This window comes from Micromonas pusilla (genome assembly GCF_000151265.4).
Source record: "Micromonas pusilla CCMP1545 genomic scaffold MICPUCscaffold_9, whole genome shotgun sequence".
Classification (NCBI taxonomy): Eukaryota; Viridiplantae; Chlorophyta; class Mamiellophyceae; order Mamiellales; family Mamiellaceae; genus Micromonas; species Micromonas pusilla.
This window is the reverse complement of record NW_003315890.1, coordinates 784,340-802,101: the sequence shown is the minus strand read 5'-3', so window position 1 is coordinate 802,101 and position 17,762 is coordinate 784,340. Positions and strand designations below refer to the sequence as shown.

At 65.7% G+C, this 17,762-nt stretch overlaps 8 protein-coding genes across 8 annotated transcripts; 4 read left to right on the top strand and 4 right to left on the bottom strand.

Annotated features, from left to right (window-relative positions):
• Positions 1 to 49: 49 nt before the first annotated feature.
• On the bottom strand, positions 50 to 3,520 carry MICPUCDRAFT_48131 (resistance-nodulation-cell division superfamily; the record flags this gene model as incomplete). Its single annotated transcript, XM_003060968.1, has 1 exon — positions 50 to 3,520. The coding sequence occupies one exon, from the start codon at positions 3,518 to 3,520 to the stop codon at positions 50 to 52; it is 3,471 nt and encodes a 1,156-aa protein (XP_003061014.1).
• Positions 3,521 to 4,778: 1,258 nt separating this feature from the next.
• On the top strand, positions 4,779 to 9,213 carry MICPUCDRAFT_48130 (uncharacterized protein; the record flags this gene model as incomplete). Its single annotated transcript, XM_003061235.1, has 2 exons — positions 4,779 to 4,842; positions 5,042 to 9,213. The coding sequence occupies 2 exons, from the start codon at positions 4,779 to 4,781 to the stop codon at positions 9,112 to 9,114; spliced, it is 4,137 nt and encodes a 1,378-aa protein (XP_003061281.1). The 3' UTR covers positions 9,115 to 9,213.
• Positions 9,214 to 9,316: 103 nt separating this feature from the next.
• MICPUCDRAFT_8690 (major facilitator superfamily) lies at positions 9,317 to 9,736 on the bottom strand (the record flags this gene model as incomplete). The annotated part of the gene is made up of 1 exon (XM_003060967.1): positions 9,317 to 9,736. A coding segment is annotated over one exon (420 nt), but the record flags the coding sequence as incomplete, so codon positions are not given.
• Positions 9,737 to 11,569: 1,833 nt separating this feature from the next.
• MICPUCDRAFT_11647 (uncharacterized protein) lies at positions 11,570 to 11,971 on the top strand (the record flags this gene model as incomplete). Its single annotated transcript, XM_003061234.1, has 1 exon — positions 11,570 to 11,971. A coding segment is annotated over one exon (402 nt), but the record flags the coding sequence as incomplete, so codon positions are not given.
• A 206-nt stretch (positions 11,972 to 12,177) lies between these two features.
• On the bottom strand, positions 12,178 to 14,460 carry MICPUCDRAFT_41383 (uncharacterized protein; the record flags this gene model as incomplete). The annotated part of the gene is made up of 3 exons (XM_003060966.1): positions 12,178 to 14,115; positions 14,301 to 14,339; positions 14,410 to 14,460. 3 exons carry the CDS (start codon positions 14,458 to 14,460, stop codon positions 12,178 to 12,180), a joined length of 2,028 nt encoding a protein of 675 aa, XP_003061012.1.
• A 484-nt stretch (positions 14,461 to 14,944) lies between these two features.
• Positions 14,945 to 15,363, top strand: MICPUCDRAFT_60852 (uncharacterized protein; the record flags this gene model as incomplete). Its single annotated transcript, XM_003061233.1, has 2 exons — positions 14,945 to 15,082; positions 15,262 to 15,363. The coding sequence occupies 2 exons, from the start codon at positions 14,945 to 14,947 to the stop codon at positions 15,361 to 15,363; spliced, it is 240 nt and encodes a 79-aa protein (XP_003061279.1).
• Positions 15,364 to 15,494: 131 nt separating this feature from the next.
• On the bottom strand, positions 15,495 to 16,953 carry MICPUCDRAFT_63508 (monovalent Cation:Proton antiporter-1 family; the record flags this gene model as incomplete). The annotated part of the gene is given in 2 exon segments (XM_003060965.1): positions 15,495 to 16,947; positions 16,949 to 16,953. The coding sequence occupies 1 exon segment, from the start codon at positions 16,899 to 16,901 to the stop codon at positions 15,495 to 15,497; it is 1,407 nt and encodes a 468-aa protein (XP_003061011.1). The 5' UTR covers positions 16,902 to 16,947; positions 16,949 to 16,953.
• A 362-nt stretch (positions 16,954 to 17,315) lies between these two features.
• On the top strand, positions 17,316 to 17,745 carry MICPUCDRAFT_19999 (uncharacterized protein; the record flags this gene model as incomplete). The annotated part of the gene is made up of 2 exons (XM_003061232.1): positions 17,316 to 17,504; positions 17,641 to 17,745. The coding sequence occupies 2 exons, from the start codon at positions 17,316 to 17,318 to the stop codon at positions 17,743 to 17,745; spliced, it is 294 nt and encodes a 97-aa protein (XP_003061278.1).
• Positions 17,746 to 17,762: the final 17 nt, after the last annotated feature.

The following is a 17,762-nucleotide window of genomic DNA, read 5'->3' as shown; positions in this document are numbered from 1 at the left end:
AACTTATCTTCTACGAGTACTTAAACTTAAATATCAAAACGACAAAAAATCAATCTTTCTTTTTCCTACAGAACAACGCGTCGAACACCCACGAGATGTCCCCAAAATTCCCGCTCGGCCCCGCGGTCATGCACAGCGCCCCGAAGAACACGACCGCCCACACGTACGACGAGAAGATCGTCCAGCAAATCAGGAACGAAAACTTCACGAAGAAGAGCAGGATGCACATCGAGAGGAACACCCCTGCGATGATCGTCGTGATCGCCCCCGCGGTGACGCTTATTCCCATCGTCGTCAGCGCGCTTCGCGTCCGCGACTGGCGATCGACCGCGTCGTTTTCGATGTACGCGTTCGCGAGGTGGACGCAGTAATCGACCGAGAAACCGATGACGATGACCGCGGCGATCGCCTCCGCGGTGCCGAGGTCCCACCCTTGTATCCCGCCCGCGCCGACGCCGATCACGGTCGTGACGATCCCCGCGATGGTCACCATGCTGTAAAACGCGAGCACGACGTTGCACGTGGATATCGACAACACGACGAAGACCATGGGGAAGCACACCTTGAACCCCAAGTACACGTTGTCCATCAACGATAAGGACGTGACGGACCACAGCCAGAACGGGTTCGTGGACGTCGCGCTGCCGGCTCCGAGCTCGGAGGGCGCGTCCGCGTTCCACGTCGCCGCGAAGTCGTTCCACGCGTCTCGAACCTCTTTAAACGCGACCGGCGCGACGGGCATCCTCAGCGAAGACGCGGCGTCCATGAGCATGAACGACGCGCGCGACGCCGGCGACGTCGCGCAGGAGCTCGTGAAGAACCCGACGTGCGACGGGTATTGCACCTTCGTGTCCTCTACGTTTGCGTACGCGCACATGGCCGCGTTGAACGCGTCCCCAGTCAGCGGGTTCGTCGTCGGATCCACGGTGGTAGCCGTTCCGGAGCAGGTGACAGTGACTCCTCCGCAAGTTGTTTGGCAGTACCCGCTGCTCGCAGAACCAACAGTAGGGTTAAGACTATTCACTGTTACTCCGCTGTACCCATTACCCTCTCCACAATTTAACCAATAATAAAACCCGGCGTTTAACGCCCCCGTGGAACTCGTCTGGCCTAGGATGTTTCGAATCTCGTACAGGGGGTTGATGAGAAGCGACCCGACGCATGCTGACTTCGCGCACGCCGCCGTCTTGAGCGTCTCGTACACGCGCATGATGTACGCCTGCGCCGCCGCGGTCGACGGGTCAAAATTCTCGGCGTAGACGACGTTCCCCAAGTCCGAGGGGATCCACGGGTTCGTGTTCGAGTCGTCCACGCCGCCGATTCCCCACACGATGGACACGTTCACGAGCGTAGGAGCGGCGGAGAAAACCTTGTTCGTCGCGAGCTCCTGGTACTGCTGGAACATGTGATCGGCAGGGAACCACTGCTCCGGCTCCGTCGGCAGGTCAAGTTGCAGCCACAGGTACGCGCCCAAGAAGAATAGCCCCGCGAACGCGAGCAAGACGAGGAACCTCGCCGGCGACTTCAGGAACTTGTAGTAGTGCTGGTAAAAGAACCGCTCGGTGAATCGCAACTTCTTCGTGTCCCGCTTCTCCGCCGGGTCGGGCCGCAGCTTTTCCTCGACGGACGGCGTCGCGCCCTCGACGACCGGCCCGGACGTCGCCGCGAACGGATTGTTCGGGTTTTGCGACCCGGACGTCGCCGCGAACGGGTTGTTCGGGTTTTGTGACGCGGGCGACGGTTGCTGAGCCGGAGACGCCACCATCTTCAGGAACGGATTATTCGAGAGCGGCGGCGGCGGCGGCGGCGCGGGCTCGTCGACGCCGACGACGTACTGCGACCCGTTCAGCGACTCTCCCGGATCCTCGTACTTCTTCGTCCCGCACAGACCAAACGTGCACACGATGAGAATGCTCGCGCACCACCCTCGGCCGGCGAGCGACCGCGTGTACATCACCGTGAGCGGGGGAAGAATCAACGCGTTCAGGGTGAACACGCACAGGATCACCATAGCGGAGAACACGCCGAACGAACGCAACGGCACGAGCGGCGACAGCGCGGTCGCGCAGAACGCACCCGCGGTCGTCAGCGACGTCACGAAAATCGCGTGCAGCGCGCGTTTCATCGTGTGCCTGATCCGGTGCGGCAACGTCGCGGGCTCTCCCGCGCTCTGAAGCTCGTCGAGGGACTGATGAAACGCGTCCATGAACACGAAGACGTCGTCCGCGCCGATCCCGAGAACAACGAAGATGATCAGGAAGTTGATGAACTGGAAGAAGACGATCTGGCACACGACGCGGAACAAGAAAAACGCGACGAAGATGGAGCACACGGTCATGCTCATCGACGTGAGCGAGATCAGCACGCTCCTCGTGTGGTACGCCATGTACATCCCGACGCCGATGAAGGACAAGATCGCGAACCGCAAGTCCTTATTCGAGATGAGCTCCCACTCTTTTTCCATGACAGGCTGGGAGAACCAGTACACCTTGACGCGCTCGTTCGCCGTCGTCGCGAACGTCGCTTCGCTCTGGAACGGCGACTTCAGGAGCGTCTCTTTCATCCCAAAGTGCAACTTCAGCTCGTCGCTGACTTGGACGATGAGGTCGTTCCCCGGCTCGCTCTGCGTCTCCTGCGAGACGTACGGGTTAGCGTACCCAGACAGCGGAAGCCCGAGGAAGTAAAAGCTCTGGATGTACTTCGTCTTCAGGTTCGTCGCGCTCCACGTGGCGTCGAAAAAATTCGGCAGCAACTTGGCGGAGTCGGCCAACGCGGCGTCGATACCCGCCCCAGTGTTCTTTATTAGGTCGCTCTGACCGGCGGCGAGCGCGGCGGCGTAGAGACCGTTCGGGGCGGAGAGGATGAACGCGAGGTGCGCGTCGATCGCGGCTTGCGACGTCAAATCCAGCGGCGTGGTCAACGAGAACGTCGTCTTAAAGTCCACGTACGTCATCACCGGCGTCTGCGTCACCGCCGTGTTCCCGTTCGCATCTTGCTGGATGGTCGTCTTGTAAAACAGCCGCGTGATCGCGCTCGCGGTCGCCGATTCCGCGCACTTCGTTTTGTCCGTGCTCTGCGCGTGGCAGTACGACGCGAACTTGGCGTTCTCGTAGAACATCTTCTCTATCTTCATCATCTCCGCGAGTACCGTGGGCGTGAGGAGGTTGTCGGTGTTCCCCTCGGCCTCGTACACGAACTGCAAGAGCTGGTCCGTGTTCTTCACCGAGCGCTCGTTGTTCGTGCTGTACAGCGCGAGGTCCTCCTGCGCGGACTTGAGCGCGTAGGACCTCCGCACGGTCTCGTCGGTGCCGATGAGCCAGTCGTACTCCGAGGACTCCGTCTGCTCGAAGTACGGCAAGCCCGCGGCGCAGAGCGCGATGACGAAGGTCCACGCGCAGAAAAACATGAGCCTCGGCCGCCGCGTCGCGCGCTCGGCGTACCACCCGAACGGGTCCGAGAACACGCCCGCGGGTTTCTGGCGCGACGGCTCGTGCGTGGGTTGAACTCCCATCTCGGCCATTTGGGGGGATTCCGCGCGCGAGGGCGCCGCCCCCGCTGGCGCGAGAAGGAGTGCGCGGCGAAGGATCGGCAGCATGCGACACCATTTACGCGGTCATCCTCCGGCGCCCCTTCCTTTCCCGCACATTCACCGCACTGCACGCGGCTCGCGAAAGGTTGAGACTAATTGCGCACTGAAGAACCGATCGAAAATAAAATATCTCATCTGCATAAGTCCTACCGAAGGAAAAAAATACTATCCAGCTCTTTTTTCCATTCGATCCAGCTCATCTCGCTTTTCGATGCAAATACCCATACGATACAGCCCTCGTACTACGTCCCGTACTCCCTGGTTTCAAACTTCAGTCGTTTGAAAGGGGTACCCGCGGGCGTTCGCGCGCTGTTGGAGTCGCGGGAGCGTCACGAACGCCGACGTCGCACGCGAAGAATTTACTCGAAATACCATGATGCTCCGGCGCAATCAAAAATATCACACCAGTCACTGTGATGATCACGACGTAATCATCTCTCGAACAGGGCAACTTTAAACATCGCGTTTTAGGGGAAGGTGGAAAAAAAAGTTCTCCTCCTTCAAGAAATATTTTGCAGAGTCGTCCTTGACATATAAGCGCCGCTGACTTCGTTTTCTTTACGGGAAGTGGCACAATACTTTTGCTTTAATCGATGCCCCGCGATGTGACGAAGAACTCTTCTCACTGTACCGGAGATTGTTACGGCTATTCCGCGACGCTATGGCCGCGCGAACACGCAGACCTCGCGGAGAGGAGTAAAACTGTCAGAACTCTGATCGTAGACGAAAGGGCCACTGAATCGTCAGACGGGTGAAAACCCGACTCTCGGTCAAAGTTGATAGGTCAAGCCGATCAACCGCGAGTACGCGAGAAGAGCTGGATCGAATGGAAAAAAGAGCCAGATAAAATTTTTTGCCCTACCGAAGGTAAAAAACATAGGGCTAAAAATCGGGTTAACCTTAATACCTTCGGTACCTTCGGTAATTCTGTTTCTTTTCCAGCTCGAAGCGACGCGGTCATTTGTTCACGCACTTCTACGTTCAAGAACGTGTCGGGTCCCTATCAAATCATCCGTTGATCGAGGTCGAAACACCGCGACGCCTTTCAAACGCCGTCGCTCGACGATCCGTCGACGATTGTTGACCTCGCAGCTCGGGGAGAGTTCTCGCGCCGATACGGCCGTTCCGAGGGGGCGAACCGCGCGCCATTCGCGGAGCGCGCGGACGCCGTCGTGACGTATCGCGCGCGATGGAGGAGGATGACATCGTGGACAACACGTGGGCGAAGCAAGCCGCGGAGGCATTGTTCGGAGGTGCGCGCGGACCCGCCGCGATCGCGTCGACGAACGCGGCGCCCGTTGGCGCGTATTTCGATTTCCAGCGCGCCGGTCGATGTTACCTCGCCGTATCGTCCGCGTCCGTCCCCGTCCCTCGCCTCCCCGCGTCCATCCCCCGAGTCCCATCCCGTCTCTGACGCCGCGACGGTCCCGTTCCCTCGACGCGTCACCCCAGGCGCGCGAAGATCCGCGCCGACGACGCCGGACTGGCGCCGCGCGCAGCGTGCAGAGCGCGCCCCCGAAGCGGCGTCGTCCAGCGACGACGACGACGACGTCGACGTCGACGCGCGCCGTCGTCGACGCGCGGCCGCGGCGCCCGCGGCGCCCGCGGCGGCGCCTCCGCCTCCGCGCGCGGAACCACCGAGCCCGGTCTCGAGCCCGGTCGCGACGCGCGCGGCCGGGGAGCCCGCGCGAACGGGACGCCGGCTGAGAGACGGCGAAGTCGTCGCGTTCGTATCCGCGAACGGGCTGCCGTACGTCGCGCGTCCGGCGGAGGGCGCGCGCGCGTCCGGCGCCCCGACGCGGTTCGTGGAATCCACGCTGGAGGACGCGGTCTCGATCGCGGACCCGGCGACGCACCTGGAGTTCGTGCGCCAAGGGTCCTTCTTCGGATTTCGATCCGCGGCGGCGGGGGGTAAGTTTCTCCAAGCGCGGAAACGCGCGACGGAGCGTTTAGTCTTCTTCAACCCAAACTTTGGCGTGAACGAGCAGTGGGAGACGTTCGACGAGCCCGCGAACGTGGAGTGGACGTCCGCGTCGATGCGATTGAAGTCCAGGCGGCTGCCGAACGTGATTTTGAAAGTCGAGGTGTTTCGCGTGCCGGAAAACATGCGCGACGCCGTCGGGGCGCGCGCGGGCGCCGTCGAACGCGCGTCGCCGACGACGCTCGAGCGCGCGTCGCCGTCGCCGTCGCCGCCGGCGAGCGCGAGCGCGAGCGCGAACGCGAACGCGAGCGGGATCGTCGTCGCGACGCCGCAGACGGCGCAGACGGTGATGTCCTTGTCCGAGGCGTCGCCGAGCCCGGTGCGGGACGCGCCGCCGTCGCCGCCGTCGAGCGGCGCGTCTTCGGAGGAGCGCGTCGCGGCGGCGCGGCGGCGGGTTGAATTCGACGGTCGCGGCGCCGCGTCCGACTCCACCGCGGACTCGCGACTCCAGGCCCCCCCGCGCGCGGACGACCGGTCGGTGTCGAACACCCCCGGGAGCACGGCGTCGCGGCCGCCGCCGCCGGGGCACCGCGCGGATGATTCCGGATCGAACGAGCAAGGGAACGCGTTGCGGACGATGTCCGGCGTGCTCATCAAAGAGTGGAGCGCGTTCGTGCTGAAAGAAGTGCGCGCGAGGAAAGAGGTGGAGAAGGAGCTTCTGCGCATGCGCGAGGAGACGCGCGCGCTCGCGATGCACGTCCGGGACGAGATTCAAGTCACGAGGCAGGAGTGGATATCCGACGCGTCGTTCTGCGGCGCGGAGGTCCGAGGACTGCTCGAGAAGCAGTCGCGGCAGCGGAGGAAAGTCGTCGAGATGGCGCGGAAAGGGTTCGGCCGGCGTTGGACGCTGCGAAACTTCCTAAGCTGGCGCGAGAACGCGGCCGAGCTCGCGCGACAGCGCGGCGTCGCGACGAGAGTGACGCGGAGGATGCGGTATTTCAACCTCGCGCGCGCGGCGAGCGCGTGGCGGTCGATGTCCCGCGAGCGCGCGGTCAAACGCCGAGTCTTGACGCGCATGGTCGGGCGTCACTCGCGACGACGCACCGAGGCGAGTCTTCGCGCGTGGCACAACCGCGCGGCGTTCATCACCTCGCGCCGCGTCGAGGCGCTGAAGATGGCCAAGGCGACGCGCGCGAAATTCAAACGACGCGTGCTTCTGTGCTGGCACGGCGGCGTCGTCGGCGGCGGCGGGCGCCGAGGGGAATACCTCCTCGAGTGCGTCGCCCGCCGCGCCGCGAGGAGACTCTCGCACCAGTCCCAACACGCCGCGCTGCGAGGCTGGACGCGATACGTCAGAGAGCGCGTGCGCCTGCGCGCGGTAGCGACCGTCGTGGCGCGGCGGTGGTCGCGGCATTCGCTCGCGGACGCGACGTGGGCGTGGTTCAAAGTCGCGCGCGGGCGGAACCGACGCCGGAACCGGCTGTCCGAGCTCGTCCTCCGCGTCCTGAACCGAACGATGCACGCGAGTTTCGTGCACTGGCACCGAGAGGTCGTCGAGTCTCGCCGACGGATGCTGCTCACGCGCGTGACGTCCGCGCATCTGCGTAGAAACGCGCTGAGGCACGGGTTCGTAAACTGGGCCGCGTCGTGCGGCGCGCTCGCGCACAAGCGCCGACGCGTGATGGACTTTCAACGACGAACGATCGTGAAGTGGCGGTGGGGCGCGCTGAACGCGTCGTTCGAGCGGTGGCGCGGGGTCATCGTGGAGGTACACGCGCTTCGAAGCCGCGCGCGGTGGTTCATACGACGCGCGCAGAACCGAACGCTCGGGACGGCGTTCTCCGGGTGGATCTCGCGGGTGCTGTATAAGCAAGCGTGCAGAGACAACGCGGAGCTGTACCTGCTCCGGTTGCGACGGTCGAAGGCGTACAAAGCCCTGCGAGGGTGGAAGTTCGCGGCGTCGCGGCGCAAGGACGCGCGCGATCGCTGCGGGAAGATGGTCCGGAAGTGGATGAGCTTCCGAACCTCGAGGGCGTTTGAGGGGTGGTCGTCGAGGACGCGCGAGAACAAAATACGACGGATCCGCGCGACGTCGCTCGTGTGGCGCATGAGGAACCGCGCCCTCGCGAGCGCGTATCACGGCTGGTTCGCCGCGGCGCAGAGAAACGCGCGGGCGCGGGATGCGGTGCGACGCGTCCGCGCGCCGATGCTGCAGCGGTGCCTCACGTTCGCGTTCAAAGGGTGGCGCGAGTCCGTCGCGACGAAAAAGACGCGGCTCGCCTTTGCGCAAAAGATTGTCCACAAGATGCGCAGGATCAAGACGTTCTGCGCGTTCGAGCGATGGGTCTCCGTCGTCGACGCGTCCGCGGACGCGAGAGCGACGCTGCGGACGGTCATCGCGCGCATGAGGAAGGTGAAGACGTACCACGCGTTTCGAGCGTGGGTCGCGCGCGTGGCGGACGCCGTCGAAGAACGGCGGAAAGTCGACGTCGCGGCGCGGTGGCGCGCGAGACGCGAGAGCGACCGCGCGGAAGCGATGTTCCTCGCCTGGGCGACGGAGGCGAGAGACGCCGCGAGCTTCAAGCGCAGAGCCGCGCGGGCGGTCGGGCGCATACGCGACTCGGTGCTCACGCGAGCGATGAACAAGTGGATGGAGTCGATCGAGGAGGAACGCCGGATGAAGACGCTCGCGCGACGCGGCGCGAATCACTTTTCCCGTCTGCTTCTTCGCCGCGTCGTCGCGGGCTGGCAGAAGCGCGGCTTCGCGCAGGAGCGCTCGCGGCTCAAGGTGAAGAGAGCGATCGCGAAGCTCAACATCCTGCGCGTGTCGCGCGCGTACCTCACGTGGCGGTCTCACGTCGCGAGGGACCTCCTCGCGGTGAGAAGCGAACGCCGCGCGATCAAATTCTGGCGAGGCGGGAAGTTTGTCCACGCGTGGCGCAAGTGGCGCTCGCACGTCGACTCCGCGAGAGTCGCGCTGCGACTCGCGCGTCACACCGCGAAGCTCAACGCCGCGGTCGCGCGCAGGGACTCGCTCCGCGCGACGTGGAGGGCGTGGCGCGCGTACAACGCGGAGTACGTCCGCAAGGCGAACCTCGTGTCGAAAGGCTACGCGATGTCGCGGCGCGTGTACAAGCAGTCCGTGTTCGATCAGTGGCTAGAGTACGTCGCGGACATCGAACGACGGAAGGACACGCTCAGGAAGTGCGTCACGTCGAAGCGTCTCATGACGAAGTGGTTCCTGGACTGGTACTGGCAGGCGTACGAGGGCGACATCACGTCCGCGCTCGGTCTCATCACGGAGACGTCCTCCGACGTCATCGGCGAGGTTTTCGGGGAGAACCGCGGCGTGAACCGCGGGGTGTTTCAGCAGTGGCAGCAGTTGGGCGCCGTCGCGGAGGCGTTCAGCGCGCCGATCGAGGATCACGGCGCGGGGCAGGTCACCGGCGTCGCGAGCAGGAAGGCGGCGGCGAAGTGGCAGGGAGGGGCCGCGGGGGGGAGCAAAGGGCCGTACGATTCCCCGGCGTCGCCGTCGCAGTCAGAGTCGAGGCGAGCCTGGATGGACGCTCGGCGCATGATGGACGACGAGCCGGACGTGGAGTGATGAGCGGCGATCGCGTTTGATGACGGGGCCCGCGAAGCGTCGCCCGCTAAAGAATATTTCCGGAAGTACTATCTACGTTCTAAAGAGAATACTTAAATGTACCGACTCATCTGCGCCCGCTCGCGGCGTCGGCGACCGCGCCGCCGCCGCCGCCGCCGACGTCGTCGCCGACGGCGTCGGCGTCCCCTGGAAACAGCATCCGCCCCTTCAAGAACGCGTTCCACACCATCGCGCTCGACGCGTACACCCCCGCGGTGACTAAAAACACCGCGTCGAACCCCCCCGTGCGCTCGACCAAGAACCCGGTCAGCACGTTCGCGGCGATGCCCGCGGCCACGCCGACGGTGTTGGTCACGCCGAGAAAAGCCCCAGCTCTCGCCGGGGCGACGTCTTGCATGTACGCCAAGTATCCCCCGATCGCGACCGCTTGCGAGCCCAACATGACGCCGAGCAAGGCGACCGCGATCGTCGCGGACTTCGCGAGCGGTAACAGCAGCAGCGCGACGCACGGTCCGATCGTCGCGATGTTCATCATCAGCCGCCGAACCTTCCACCGCTCCGCGCCGTTTTTCAGGAGAGCGTCGGACGCGACGCCCGTCGCGCCGCACGTGAACGCGGTGAGAAACCACGGCAGCGCGGACGCGAGCCCGCTGCCTCCTAAGCTAAACCCTAAGTCCTTCGCGAGGTACACCGGCAGCCACGACTGCAGGATGAAGAAACCCCAGTTCACGCAGACGTGGCACCACCCGATGGCGAACAGCTGCGCGTACATCCAACCGGGGAGGTTGCCCCAGCCCGCCACGGCGTCGTTCGCCGCGGCGTTCTCGCCGCTCGAGACCTCCGCCGCCCCGTCGCTGAGCTCGGGTTTCTCCTTCCTCTTCCCTCGCCTCGCCACCTCCGGCAGCGCGGCGATGCCGAACGCGCTCCACGCTACGCCGACCCCACCGAAGACCGCGAACACGCTCTGCCACCCGAGCGTCGAGATCAACCCGCCGGCGAGAAGCAATCCGAAGGCGCTGCCGCAGTTGAACAGCGTGAATATCACGCTCAGCGCCCCGGCGCGTCGTTCCGGGGTGACGTACGACGCGACCGCGGCGGCGGATCCGGGCAGGGCGCACCCGGACGCGGCGCCGAAGACGACGCGCGCGGCGACCATCGCGGCGACGGGCGCCGACGTCGACGCGCAAAACGGAATCGCCGCGACGGCGATCGACCACAGCCCCAATCCCACGAGCAGGACCCTCGCGCCGCCGAACTCGTCCGCGGCGACGCCGCCGAGGATCTGCGTGAACCCGTACCCCCACAGGAACGAGGACTGCAGGAGCCCGAGCGCGTGCATGTTCAGCGAGAGGTCCGCCGCGATCGCGAGCGAGCCGAGCGAGAAGATCGTTCGGTCCGCGCTCGCGAGGAGCATCGCGATCGCGCACAGGAGGACGATGCGCTTGCTCTCAGAGGACGTCGCGACGGCGGAGGACCGCGACGCGACCGCGGGAGTCGCGGGAGTCGCGGGAATCGCGTCGCCCGCCGCTTCGGCGCGCGCGACGGACGACGACGCGCGCTTCCGAGGGTCCCCGCCGACGGTCCCGACGTTTCGCGCGCGCGCCTCGGCTGCGAGAGCGCGTCGGCGGACGACGGCGCGCGCCGCGCGCGGCGTCGCGGCCGCGCGAGGGACGCGCGCGTCGCGCCGCGATACGCGCGCGACGCGCGCGCGCGGCGCGACCGCGACCGCGACCGCCGCCGCCGCCATGTCGCGAGGAGGTTCGCGCGAGACGAAGTTTGCGCGCCGGGACCAGCCGCAGCCGCAGCAGTTCGCTGGCACTGCTGCTGCTGCGGCTGGCAGGTGGGCCGCGCCGCGACAGCAGGGGAAAGAAATCTGAAAGTAGATCGCCTGTTACGCCGGTCAAACGTCGCGCCGAGGGGCACAGCGACGCGCACCGGTCGCGGCTGCGGTACGTTCCCTTGCGCTTCGCGAGCGCGAGAGCGAAACCCTAGCGCAGGCGACGTCCCGTCCCGCGCTCCGTTCCGCGGCGGCTTCGATCGTCGCGACGAGCTCGATTCGTCACCGCGATCGATCGAATCGTGAAAAGATACTTAATTAAGATTTGACCGACACGGCGCGAAGAGACGAGGCGTCATGGGTTGCGGCGCCAGCACCGCGAAGCTGCAGCCGATGGACAAGGCAAAACGGGCGGAGTTGATGTCCCCGGCCGGTCGCGCGAAGCTCGCGAAGACGGTCAAGCGCCAGTGCGGGTTCGTGCCGATCTTTTACATTCGCGCGCAATTCGACGAGTTCGACGCTGACAAGAGCGGCGTCCTCGAGGCGAACGAGCTCGTGAACATGCTCGAGAACCTCAGCGAGCAAGTCCCGAGGGAGCTCAAGAATATCGGTCTCGGCGGCAGAGTCGGCTTCGAGACTTTCTCGAGGTGGTACATCAAGGTGCTCACGCCGCAGCGGATAAAAAATCTGTTCGACGGATACGACGTCGATCGATCCGGATCGCTGACGCAAAACGAGATCCAGGCGCTGCTGAAGGACCTCGCGCAGGACGCGGGCCCGGACGCGATCAAGAAGGCGCTCAATGACATGGACCAGAACGGGGACAACGAAGTGAGCATCATGGAGTTTAAGCGGTACTTCTTAGGGCCGTGGGCGAAGATGCAGATGGCGAAGCAATTTAAGGACGTCGGCGTGGACGTGAACGGGGAGATCGACCTGGAGACGTTAAGAAGCGCGCTGAACGCCATGGGAAGCGCGCCGAACGATCAGATTCTCAACGAAATGTTCGCCAAGGTGGACGCGGGGAAGAGAGGGTCGGTGCCCGTGGCGAAGTTTGTGAGCTGGGCGACGTACCAGATCAAGTAGTGCGCATCGAGGGAGGCTGTGCGCGCGACGCGACTGGGCGAGCGGGCCCGCCCCGGCGAGTGTTTTCACGTCGGAAGTGTTTTAACCGAGTTCACGTCGATTCAATTCATCTTATTTAACACGCGTTCGCCGATCGCTCGCTCGCGCGGCGGTCGACCTATGTCAACGCGACTAGTCGTTCGCGCCTTCGCGCGCTCGCGTCACAGCAAGCTCGGCCCCCCCGTCGGGGAACCGTGATTCTGATTCGGCTGCGAAAACTGCGGCGGCGCGTACTGCTGCTGCAACCCGGGCTGGGACATCCGCGCCCCGGGCGGGGGCATCCCACCTTGCTGCGCGCCGTACCCGCCGCCCATGCCCATCCCCGGCTGTTGCATCCCCATGCCGTTGCCGTACCCGCCGGGCCCCATCATGCTTTGCGGACCTTGCTGCACGCCTCCGTACCCGCCGCCCATCCCCGGCTGTTGCGCGCCTCCGTACGCGCCGGGCGCCATCATGCTTTGCGGACCTTGCTGCATGCCTCCGTAGCCTTGCTGCTGCATGCCGTACCCGCCCATCGACGACGGCGGCGCCTGCTGCTGCATGCCGCCGTACCCTTGCTGCATCCCCGTGCCGCCGCCTCGCAAGAACGGGTTCTGCGAATGTGGCGCCGAGCCTTGCGCGTAGAGCGCGTCGAGGTTCACCGCGACGTCAACCTTGGGCTGCTCCGCCGCGCCGAAAGGGTTCGCCCCGAACGGATTATCCGGCTGCTGCTGCTGCTGCTGCTGCTGCGGCACCGCCGGCGGCGGCGCCGCGAACGGATCCACGAGCGCGGTCGGGGAGGAGCTCTGCTGCGCCGGCGCTGCGTACGGCGCCACCGCCTGCGCTTGCGGCGGAGGCGGCGTCGCCTGGTACGGATCCGCCGCGAGCGCGCCGCCGACGGTCAGACCGCCGAGCATCGTGCCGATGCTCGGCGGACCGGTCGCCGGCGCGGGCGCGGGCGGGGGCGCTTGCGGCGGCGGCGCGCGCGCGGGCGCGGCGGCGACGGCCCCGCCCTGGTACCCGCCGCCGCCGCCGCCGCCGCCGCCGCCCTCCGCGGAGGCGCCTCGCGCGTACTCCTCCATCGTCTGAAGGAAGCTCGACGGCGGGTTCTCGATGTTCGGCATCTTCACGTCGCGGAACTGGCTCCACTGGTTCGTCGTGCGGTAGAAACGCTCGAGGTCGTCGCCTTGCGACGTCGCGCGTTTGTAAATCTCCAGGCTCTTCATCGCGTTGATCTTTCCCATCTCGAAGAACAGATCGATGAGGCGGATGATCCCGTCGTTGATCATGCGGTAGATCTTGAACGAGTCGCGCAGGATCAACGACGTCCCCGCGATGACGATGTCGTTGTTCGTCAGGAGCGAGTTAATCGCCTCGCAGTCCAGCAGACGTCGCATCAAGCTCTGGACGATCGGGAGCTTTTCCATGAGCTCCGTCTCGTCGCAGTTTCGAAGAATCGTCGTCGGGATCGCGGTGCCGTCTCCGGGCTCCCACTGGCGCGCGGCGTCGCCGCCGCCGCCGAAGCGTCTCGGCGGGGATCGGCTGCGATCGCGGTCGCGACCGTACCCGCGGTCGCGATCGCGGTCGAAGCTTCCGCGGTCGCGGTCGCGACCGTACCCGCGGTCGTCGCGGTCTCGCGACCGGCTCCGATCGCGCGCTCTCGACGACCCGCCGCCTCTGCCGCCCATCGACTTCCCTAACGGCGGGATGTCGTCCAGGGCTTCGACGTACTCCTCGAGGTATCGCGCGTAGCACCGCGTCCATCCGGATAACTCGCTCGCGTCCACGCCGTTGTCGTCCTTCCAGTTTCGAATGCTAAACATGCACTTGAGGCGCGAGTCGCGATCGCGGTCCTCCGCCGTCCAGCGCTGCGCCTTCTTCATCTGCGACTTGAACTCATCCCCGCTCTCGTGCAGGAGGCGATGTATCAACACGTGCGTCTTCAACATCCCGAGCCATTTCTTCGTGTCCTGGATCTGCTTGTTCAGGTACTTCACGAGGAAAGACACGTCCGCGATGGACGCGCCCGGGCGGACGACGTCGAGCAAGATTTGCACGTGCTTCTCCTTGGGCGCGATCTCTTCGCCGTTCGTCGCTTTCTCGACCGCGACGCAGATGTGCTGTCGGGGTTAACGTCGGGGGAAGATCGGGGGAGGAGAGGGGTTGTGCGTCAGGAACGCGTTCGCGGATTGATCGCGGGCGGCGCGAGCGCGCGCGGCGCGACGCGGGTCGTCGCCCGCGGAAGTATGTTCGGAGAAAGGTCTTTTTGTCGTTGAAAGGTCGTCGAAGGGCGCGGCTCGCGCACCTTGAACTCCTTCGGCGCGGTCGCGCCCACGTACTTCGCCTGCGAGACGTCGAGGGGGAGGGATCCGTCAGCGATCCGATCGAACGAGCGCGGAAGCGAGCGCGCGCACCTTCGCGTGCGCGACGAGGGAGGTATCCCCCGGCCGAAGCGACACGGGCATTGGATTCTCTCCGTCGTGACGCGTCCACAGACGGATTTATTTGATTGACGCGCGCGGACTTCGCCCTCGCCCTCGCGCGCGCGTTCGCGCGGGTTCGCACGCGCGAGACCGGTCGCCCGCGGCGAAGGCGACGCGTCGCCTCGCGAAACCCGAAGAAACGCGCTCGCGTGCGGCGGTGTGTGGCGCCGGCGGCGCGCCTCGCTCGAGGTCGAACTTCTAGCCCTACTGTACCCACCGGGCAAACCTTGAAAGGACGTCTGAGATCAACGGACCTGCCAGGCGGGGTCGAACCGCGAGACCGATCTTTCTCGAGGGACGCGCGCGATCGCGATCTCACTAGCACAGCGCGCGAGGAGCGGTCGCAGCGTCGGTGACTTTTCAAAACTTTAGATCATGTTCGAAGCTTTCTACCGCGCCGCGATGTCGGTGTGTTCTCCCCCCGCGACGACGCGCTCGTCGGCGCGAACGCGCCCCGGCGCCGGAAATGCAATCGTTGCCCTCCCCAGAAGACGCGCGCTTCGGCCATCCGCTGACCCTCCGTCGCCCCCCGCATCTTCTTCCTCCGCAGCGCTCGAGCGTGTACGTGGGCGTCATCGTCGCGGGTGCACTCGTCGGCGAGAAGGTGCGCGTCGCGTCTATCGTCTGTTCTCGTCCCTCCCTCGCTCCGATCGCGTCCGCGCGCGCCGAAGGGCGCTCGCTCCGTCGAGCCAGCCTCGCGCACAGCTGGCGCCTAGGGCTTTTTTTGCGCCGCGGCGGCGAACTCACCGCGGACCCCCGTCCCGTCTCTCCCCTCGATCGCAGGTCGTGAACCAGGGATTCGACTCGATGTGGGCGTCGAACAACAAGGGGAAGTTGTACGCGCACATCGTGGACTCGTTCCCCGAGCCCGAGTCGGACGAGTGAGCGGGCGCGGGCGCGTCTGACTCGTCGTGAAATACAGTATGTACTCGAGAGAACTCGCGGCACATCCTACGTCGACTACTAAGCTCGCTAAAACCTACAGAAAGAGGGGCTGCCTCGTCGCCTTCGTCTCGTCAGACCTCCCCCGCGATACCCACGGGCGCGCCTCCCGCGCCGCTCCGTGCTCCAACTCCCGCCGTCGCGCCGCCGCCGCCGCCGCCGGCGACGCCGCTCTCTCCGACGGCGACGATCGCGTTTCGAAACAACGGCGGCCCGATGAGCAAGTTCACGACCACGCACGCGACCATGAGACTCCCTAAGTCTTCGCCCCACCCGGGGAACTTGCGCTCCATCGTGCGAATGAGCCCGAGCGCGACCCCAGCCTGGGTGACGAACCCCTGCCACATGACCTCCTTGTGCGCGGCCGGGGCGCCGACGAGAACGCACCCGAGGCGACACGCGACCATCAACGCGCCCGTCCTCGCGACCGTCATCGCCGCGGCGACGAGCCCGTAGTCGACCACCGCGGGCACGCGCAACCCACACCCGACGCTCGTGAAGAACACGAGGTTGTTTATCGGCATCAACCCGCGGACCGCGAGCTCGAGCGCGTCGCGTTCGCGCTCGCCCGAGTCGTGCCGTCGATTCGCCGCCGTCGCCCCCGCGAGCATGCAAATCAACAGCGCCTCGAGCCCGCACGACGCGCTCGTCGCGTACAGCCCGCTCGCGATGACGAGGACGTACGCCGGGCGCAGGACGCGCGACAGCGTCGGGCGCTGACGCGCGGGTTTGAGCGCCGGGCCGAACAACCCGACGCCGGCGAGGACGCCGCACGCCGCGGACGCGGCGACGACGGCGAACGGCCTCATCAGCGCGAACGCCGAACGCGCCGCGCTTCTCCCCAAGCCGCCCGCGGTGCCATCGGCGGCGGAGTAGGCGACGTCGTAGGGGTGGAACGCGAGCCCGGACAGCGCGACGGCCTCCATGTTCAGCGCGAACGCGACGACGACGAGGACGTCCTTCACGATGGTGACCGCCATGACGTGCGAGCAGAACGGGCCTTTGCCTCGCATCTCGTGCAACACCGCGATCGCGGACGCGGGCGATCGCGCGATCGCGAGCGTGCCCGCGAGTGATCCGACCGCGACCGCGTGCCACGTGCTGAGCCCGCGCAACATCGCGATGCTCGTCGGGCCGAGGAGGAGGACGACGGAGAGGAGCACGAAGAGGAACGAGAGCGTCGAGATGGCGAGCGTCATCACGAGCGTCGGCCTCGGGTTCTTGCGCAGCTCGGACGCCCGCAGCTCCGCGCCCGCGGCGACGCCGATGACGGCGAGGCAGACGACGTCCAGGGACGTCAGCATCGACGCGAGGCGCTCGGTCGCGACGCCGGCGACGTGCGGCCCGCACGCGATGCCGGCGAAGATGTGCCCCGTGATGCGAGGCAGCCGAACGCGCTGCACGAGCGACCCGGCGGCCCAGGACGCGACGAGGACGAGCGCGAATCTCGCGAGGAGGATCGCGGGGTCGTCGTCCTTCATCGCGCGACGCGAGGACGACCGCCGTCCGCGCGCGCGAGGAGGCGGAGCGCGGAGGACAAGTCGAACGCCTTCGAGGACAGCTCGGAGTTGAGTTCCTGCAGCTGGTCGGTCCCGACGCGAGACGGAAGTATGTGTACTTTTCGAGTGTACACGTACGAGCAAACAGTCAGAAGTCATCGACCAATCAGCGAAGAGACGAAAACTGACGGTAGGCAGAGAATCAACCGGGGCGCTCCACGTAAGTATTCCGTTCGCCGGATGTGTTAACGCGCGCGCGACGGGACGACGCGACGCACTCTCGCACGCACATCGCACGCTCCGCACACGGATAAAATGTCCGCGATCGTTGGATCTTCCGCTCTCGCCGCCGCGTCCACGAACGCGCGCGGGCTGGGGTTCAAGACCTCCGCGCCGATGGGCGCGAAAGTCGCGGCGACGACGCCCGCGTCGCGTCGCGCGACGTCGCGCGGCTCGCTCAGGGTGGTGGCGGGGAACGACTACGAGGGCGGTCTCTTCGCGCCGATCGTCGTCGTCGCGCGCGATGTCATCGGGGTGAAGCGTTTCAACCAGATTCGCGGCAAGGCCATCGCGCTCCACTCGCAGGTAAGCGCGCGCGGCGCGTCGATCCCCCGTCCCCCTTTTCGTCCGCAGTCTTTCCTCGTGTGGTTGGATAACAAGCCCGACCGCGTCGCTTCGTCGCGCCGCGCTGACGTCTTCGATCCGTCTTGTTTTTCTTCAGGTTATCACCGAATTCTGCAAGGAGATCGGCGCGGACGGCAAGGTTCGCCAGAACCTGATTCGCACCGCGAAGCAGAACGGCGGGAAGCTCGGCTTCCTCGCGTAAGCGCCAGGTTGGAGGAT